Source organism: Brassica napus, chromosome A5 (assembly GCF_020379485.1).
Source record: "Brassica napus cultivar Da-Ae chromosome A5, Da-Ae, whole genome shotgun sequence".
NCBI classification, from domain to species: Eukaryota; Viridiplantae; Streptophyta; class Magnoliopsida; order Brassicales; family Brassicaceae; genus Brassica; species Brassica napus.
In genome coordinates, this window is record NC_063438.1 from 20255615 (window position 1) to 20263445 (window position 7831).

At 30.2% G+C, this 7831-nt stretch overlaps 1 protein-coding gene across 1 annotated transcript; it reads left to right on the forward strand.

Annotated features, from left to right (window-relative positions):
* The first annotated feature begins 318 nt into the window (after positions 1-318).
* Positions 319-7458, forward strand: LOC125608797 (4-coumarate--CoA ligase 4-like). The gene is made up of 5 exons (XM_048779301.1): positions 319-1499; positions 6456-6651; positions 6742-6955; positions 7056-7158; positions 7259-7458. Exons 1-5 carry the CDS (start codon positions 459-461, stop codon positions 7382-7384), a joined length of 1680 nt encoding a protein of 559 aa, XP_048635258.1. The 5' UTR covers positions 319-458; the 3' UTR covers positions 7385-7458.
* Positions 7459-7831: the final 373 nt, after the last annotated feature.

The window sequence follows — 7831 nt, forward strand, 5'->3', positions numbered from 1 at the left end:
TTTATAACTACCAGAATAAAATAATCGTTTACATATTTAATAAAGTATATTATGATCATTTTTCTTTTTGGGTGCTCTATTGGTAAAAAAAAATCATATTTTATGGGTTTTTTGAGAAATTTGCTTTTTAATATATTTTGTAATACATTATGCATTATATGTTTTAAATTTTTAATTGATAATTGGTTTCTTCAGTAACTTTGGTAGTTAGTAACGCAGCTCATGTTCCACGTTTCGGATCCATGAAAAGACACGACGGTCATGGTTCACATTTTTTTTTTTTTGAAGAAGGGTTTTATGGTTCACATAATTGCAAAACCTTATCATTAGGAGTTTTCTAATCCGTAAAACTGGACTCAACCATTATAAAACCCAATCAAACGTAAAATAACAAAAGTTACAATTCAGGTTCGAGAGTAAAGTCCTTATCTTTGTTTTTGTTTAGAATCTCCACAAAAATGGCGCTCCTACAACAACAAGAAACACTTTCTCTAGCAAAGAATCAAGAACCATCTCAAGATTTCATTTTCCGATCCAAACTTCCTGATATCTCCATCCCTAACCACCTTCCTCTCACCGATTACCTCTTCCAGAAATTCTCCGGCGACGGAGGCGGCGATTCCACCGCCACATGTCTCATCGACGGTGGCACAGGACGTATCTTCACCTACGCCGACGTACAAATCACTTTAAGGAGTATCGCTGCAGGACTCTACCGGCTCGGGATCCGCCATGGTGACACTGTCATGCTCCTTCTCCCAAACTCGCCGGAGTTTGCTCACTCTTTCCTCGCTGCAGCTTACCTCGGGGCCATATCTACGCCCGCGAATCCGTTATTCACCCAACCGGAGATCGCAAAACAGGCACAAGCCTCCGGCGCGAAGATGATCATTACAAAGCCATGTTACGTCGATAAGCTAAAAAACCTTGAAAACGTTTTGATTGTTTGCGTACCCGACGACGTTCCGTTACCTGACGGTTGCGTAAGTTTCACGGAACTGACGCAAGCTGACGAGACAGAGCTTCCTAAACCGGAGATCTCACCGGAGGATACGGTGTTAATGCCGTACTCCTCCGGGACCACGGGACTTCCAAAGGGAGTCATGATTACTCACAAGGGAGTAGTTACGAGTACTGCTCAGAAAGTCGACGGAGAAAACCCTCATCTCAACTTCACCGGAGATGACGTCATCATATGTTTTCTCCCAATGTTCCACACTTACGCGCACAACTCACTGATGCTTTCGGCGATGAGGGCCGGTGCGGCGTTCTTGATTCTGCCTAGGTTCGAGTTGAATAAGGTGATGGAGATGATTCAGAAGTATAAGGTCACAGTGGTTCCGATGGCCCCACCGGTGGTTCTAGCGTTCGTTAAGTCTCCGGATACGGAGACGTACGACCTGAGCTCGGTGAGAATGATGTTTTCAGGCTCAGGTGCATTGGCGAAGGAGCTTGAAGATGCAGTGCGTCTCAAGCTTCCCAATGCCATATTTGGTCAGGTCAGTTTAATTAATGATGCTCTCACTTTTACAATTATTTTAAAATTTGGTCATTAATTTTAGTGCACGGACCCTACAAATTATCGAAGTTCGAGAAATTTGACTGAGTAATGAAATTAAGATTGAGTAATTGTTGAGATTCGAGAATTGAGATTTAGTAATGATTCTTGATTTGAATAGATTTCATATGATACGGGTCATGTGGTAGTTATGAGTAGGTGTGAAGATTTGTTTCCTCAGTCAAATGGATTTTTTTATGTATATACACAGCAACCATGCACATGGTATAAATAATTAAGAAACGATTTAGTAATTCACCAAATCAAGCTTTAGAATTGTCCAGATCATGGTGTCACCGAACTCTGAATATTCATACTTATATTAATTTCTTTTGAAATATAATAAAACTATGTGTACCGATTTTCTTACGAATATAATTACTTTATTTCTTATTAATTTAAAAACCAATATAGTAAATAATTTTTTTATTTTTTTTAAAAAGGTTAAATAAAACATGAATATATATATTGATGATAAATATTTTCATCTGAATATATATGTTTATTATTGTGATAAACTTTTAAAAGCACTTATATATCACAAATATTTTTGATTGATTAATATTTAATTAGAAATTGTTCTATATCTTAATATTTTATAATAAAATATTATTTTCAGATAACAATAATATATATATATATATTACATATATATATATATATATACAAATTATAATATTTTTTAAAACATATGTCATTATTTTGATGATTTTGATCATAGTAGATTATAATCAATTAGCTAATATAACTTATAATCTAATATTATTAATATACAATTCTTTTAATTATATAACAAGAAAAAGTACCTAAAATCACGGAAAACATGACACATAAACAAAATTAATTTTTGATTGATTAATATATATTTATAAATATTAATTTATCTTAAATATGTTTATTTTCAAGATAGCAACAAAATACATATATAAAAATTATCTAATTTTTTTTTAAAAAATATTCTTCTATTTTTATAATTTATAATATTAATTTATAATCAATTAGGTAATAGAAAATATAATCTAATATTATTAATATAAAATTCTTTTTAATTATATAATAAGTCAAATACCTAAAATCATGTTTATTGATGTGATAAAATTGTAAAGCACTTATATATTAGAAATATTTTATAAAATATTTTATACAAATAGTTTTGATTTATTTTTAACAATATAATATTTCCAGATAGCAACAATATATATATATATATATATATAACAATTACCTTTTTTTTAACAAAAATATGTTTTTATTTTTATGATTTTATCATATTAGTTTATAATCAATTAGCCAATATAACTTATCATCTAATATTATTAATATAAAATGTTTAATTATATAATAAGCAAAAATACCTAAAATCATGCAAAACATGACACATAAACAAAAATCACTTTTTGATTGATTAATATTTAATTATAAATTTTTCTATGTATCTTTTATAATAGAAATATTACTTTCCAGATAATAACAAAATATCTATATAAGAATTATCTTATTTAAAAATTTTAATTTTTTTTGATAATTTATCATATTAATTTATAACCAATTAGGTAACAATGTATTATAAAACATAATCAAATATTATTAATATAAATTTTATTTTAATTATATAATAAGTCAAATACTTAAAATAATAGAGAACATGACACATAAGCAAATTCATTTCTTAAATACGTAGATATTTATTTTAGATTATAAGTAGCATACATTTTTAAAAAAGTTAGCGATATATTTAAATATTTTTATAACTATTTCAAATACAATAATTTAATAATTTTATATTTTATACGTTGTAGTTAATCAATTGTTTAAAACCGTCATATGTATTTGTTGCTTCTTATTGTATTTGCTTAGTTATTAAACAAATTAATATATGCATGAAACAACATATTTGAAAGTTATTTTGTATTTAATTTATGTTAAACTCTGATATGTTTTTCAAAGCTTGATTTCCTTAACAATATTTTTTTTACTTTTATTCATTTTAGAAAATATATTATTATTGTATATAGAAAAATCTTAATTTTATACATGTATTATATAGTTTGTTAGGGTTTAGAGTTAATGTTTTGGGGTTTAGGGTTTAGAGTTGATGTTTCATGGTTTAGGGTTTAGAGTTAGGTTTTAAGTTTAGATTAGTTAACCATATTTTTTTTTTGTCAAAGTTAATCAAAAGGTTATAAATGTCTTTTCTCTTCATTAAAGGTGAGAATAAAAGTGGTTAGTGTAAACATGAAAAGTGGTACTTTGAAAATGGTATTTTATATATATATTTTTTATTTCTGAGAATTTATCTTTCTAAAGTAAATATATACATTTTTAAAAGAGTTCCCAAATTATTTTACATAAAATACTGTTATTTGGTATTAGTAGTTTTTTATGTTTTCAATAATGTTTTTTTGGTATTGGTGGAGCCCAATGATGGAGTCCAATGATGCAAAGTTGATTGAAGTTATTCCTCTGAGTAGAAATAAGATAGAAGATAGGAATGGTTGGCATTTCACTAATAATGGAAAATATTCGGTACAATCAGGGTATCAAGTAGAAAGGATTCATCCTGACAAGAAAAAACCACCAGAGTATTATGGTCCCAATGTGGATATACTTAAGACATTTTGTTGGAAAGTGAAGTGTCCTCTAAAGTTACGGCATTTTATATGGCAGTTGATAACATGTTGTATAGCAGTGACAAAGAATTTAAAATCCAGAGGGATACAAGGAGACACAATTTGTGCACGGTGTGGAAATCCAGAGGAAACAGTTAATCTTGTTTTCCTTGAATGTTCTCCGGCACGGCAAGTGTGGGCACTATCTAAGATTCCATCAAATCCAAATATTTTTCCAACTGGTTCTCTTTTTACTAATATGGATCATTTGTTTTGGAGAGTTAACCCAAAAATGGAGGATCATCAGTTTGCATGGATATTATGGTATATTTGTAAGGGCCGGAATAATAAGGTTTTCAGTAATATTGATGTTGAACCGAGAGAGACGCTAAAATTAGCAGAATTATAGTCAAGACTTTGGACTGAAGCTCAGCATATCAATAATCCAAGGGTCGCTCCTGAAGTTCAGTTCAGATTGCCCTTAGTGACCACATGCAGATGGTGTTTTACGGATGGTTCTTGGAAGGATAAATATGGTTTTTCAGGTCAAGGTTGGCTCAGTACCCTTCCAGGGTTTGATGGACTGTTAGGGGCAAGGAATGTAAGGGCAAGTTTATCACCTCTTCATGCGGACATAGAGGCACTGATTTGGGCAATGGAATGTATGAAAAATTTAAGACAGTATCAGGTTACGTTTGCAACGGATTGTTCTCAACTGGTGAAGATGGTTTCGGAACCAGAGGAATTGCCAGCATTTGGAAGTTACATGGAGGATATCAAGCTTTTGAGAAGAAGTTTTACCAATTCAGAAATTATTCATGTATCGAGGACGGACAATAAAATGGCGGATCGCTTGGCACGCAGTGATAGGATACAACCGTCGTTCGTCATACACATGGCTACAGGTTACCACCTTGGTTTACGAAGTCTTTATGAGTCTGTAAATTTTCTTGCTGTCAAAAAAAAAATGTTTTTTTAACGTTTTGTGTTATCTTACTGGGGAAATTACATGTTTACCATATTTATGGTACCACTTTTCATTTTTACCACCATTAAAAAGATATTTTCAAAAATATTTTCTTCATTAAGTGGCAAAAGACTCTTATGCCCTTGTTATTATATATATAATAAATCACTATTTAAATAAAAAAATAAAAAATAAAAAAAGAAAATAAAGTAAACTTTTTTTTTGTGTTTTCGAATTATACTTTTTCAAATTCGAACTTTTTTATAATTTTTTTGGAAAGTTTTTTTTTCAATTTTTTTTTATTTTTTTCAAATTTATTTTAAAAAAAACGAAAATTATGTTTGAAACTATTTTTTTAAAAAAATTTATATATTTTTTAAGTATTTATTTATATATTTATTAGAATCTTAAATTTCAAATTCCAAAAACCTTACCCCACCCCTCAACTCTAAACCCTAAGTCTATATTAGTTAACCCTAATGGTATAATTGTATTTTACCTTTCATTAAAAGTGATGATAAAAATTGTTAGTGTAAACATGAAAAGTAGTACTATGAATGTGTTATTCGTGGCAATTTTCCTATCTTACTTGATTTTTTGCTTCTGTGTTTCCATGATCTTTATTCATATAAAATAATTTTATTCAAAATCAATATAGGAATTTCTCATGATTATAGATTATATTATCTCGAATTGTTCTGGCACCAGTTTTTTATGACTGTTACTTTTATTTTCACTCTCTTTTTTTGAATAATATAACATTTTGTGTCTGTGTGTACTTTTTTGTTACATAGACTTTAAATTTTTATAAGTATAAATAGTATTTCTAAAGTTGAATCTAATGAGTAAAATTTTCTTTAACATTATATCTCTATAATAAGAGAATTCAATAGAATTGCAAAATCAGTGAAAACTAAAAAAAAAAAATTGAATAAGACATGATTTGGAATGAAATTCAAAAATCTTTAAATCAGTAACAAATACTTCTACTAATTAAGCTCTTAAAATCCATAATCCAATAAACAGAATTTCTAAATTTCAGAAATCTTTAAAATTCATCTACCAAGAGTAAATGCTTGGGGTAGAATATTACATTTCCATTGATTATTTATAGCTATCGTAATATTCACTACAATGTTATTCAACTATTTGTACATAAACACTAGTATATTAAAAAATTCTAGAACCATTTTAGTTTATTAAATTTTAAAATATTAGTTTACCAATAATAAATAATGGGGTGCTACAATGGTGGGGAAAGGAATTCAAATGTTTTCATTTCTTAAATTTTGGTAATGACAAAAACAAAAACACATTTCAGAGTTATGGAATGACTGAAATGGGAACAGTGGCTAAGTCGTTGGCATTTGCAAAGAACCCGTTTAAAATCAAGTCTGGTTCGTGTGGGACTGTGATCAGGAACGCCGAGATGAAAGTGGTCGATACCATTACTGGACTCTCCTTACCACACAACAAGCCAGGCGAAATCTGCATCCGAGGCGATCAACTTATGAAGGGTAAAACAAAGTTTAATGATTCCTGTTAGTATTCTTTTTTCTCCCTTGGAAGAATACTTTGATAGAAAATAAATGGTGTGGTCTTCTTAGGTTATTTGAATGATCCGCAAGCTACTGCACAAACCATAGATAAAGACGGGTGGCTACACACAGGAGATATTGGGTTTGTGGATGACGATGATGAGATCTTCATTGTTGATCGTTTGAAGGAACTAATCAAATTCAAAGGCTATCAAGTGGCTCCAGCTGAGCTTGAAGCATTGCTTATTTCTCATCCTTTTATTGAGGATGTTGCTGTTGTCGCGTGAGTTTAAATGCGTGTATCTTTTAATGATATTTCATTTTTCCAAATTGAAGCATACGGAACTCTAAATGTGTGTACCTTCTAATAATTTCATGTTCAGAATGAAGGATGAAATAGCTGGTGAGGTTCCGGTAGTGTTTGTGGTTAGATCAGAAGGGTCACAGCTAACTGAAGATGATGTCACGAGTTATATCAACAAACAGGTAACATTTTGAGATTTCACTTCCGGTCTTCAACATGGGAAACACAAACTGGTGAAAACTTAAGATGTCTTATTAAATATTGGTGTGATGATCTGTATAGGTGGTTCACTACAAGCGCATTAAGATGGTGTTCTTCACTGACTGCATTCCTAAAGCTCCATCCGGGAAAATATTGAGGAAAGATCTAAGGGCAAGATTAGCTAATGGATTGATGAACAAAAGTTAAATAATCTTATCTGATACAAAAACAAAGAATGTGTTCATGAACAAAGGAATAAATAAGGGTTCTTTCAAGTTTTATTTCTTTAAATTTAGTGGAAATATGACCGTTAGAACTATTGAACAAAGGAACAAAATATCATTTACCAAAAGGAACAAGCATCGTGAACAAAAGACTTGACTGTCAATGGCTAGTGTTGATACCAAAAAACATCTTAAACTATTGAATAAGTTATAAGTACATTGCTAGTTTCTTTGTTTATCCAATATTACTCGAGAAAAACAGTCGCATCTCAGTAAAACACATTGTGAATCAAACAAGATTTTAACATGGAAGGACAATCATTCGAACGGAACATGAATGAGATTTACTCACCGCTAATGTTTTTGCGAACTCAGATATAACATAGTGAAGAACAGTATCAGCATTCTTATATATATCCTTCAGTTTACA

Bases quoted from the DNA above. Each gene is read 5' to 3' on its own strand.
- LOC125608797 (XM_048779301.1), top strand. From the start codon at position 459: ATGGCGCTCCTACAACAACAAGAAACACTTTCTCTAGCAAAGAATCAA. The intron at 6,652-6,741 runs GTAAAACAAAGT...TGGTCTTCTTAG, and splicing joins AGGCGATCAACTTATGAAGG to GTTATTTGAATGATCCGCAA. The intron at 7,159-7,258 runs GTAACATTTTGA...TGATCTGTATAG, and splicing joins CGAGTTATATCAACAAACAG to GTGGTTCACTACAAGCGCAT.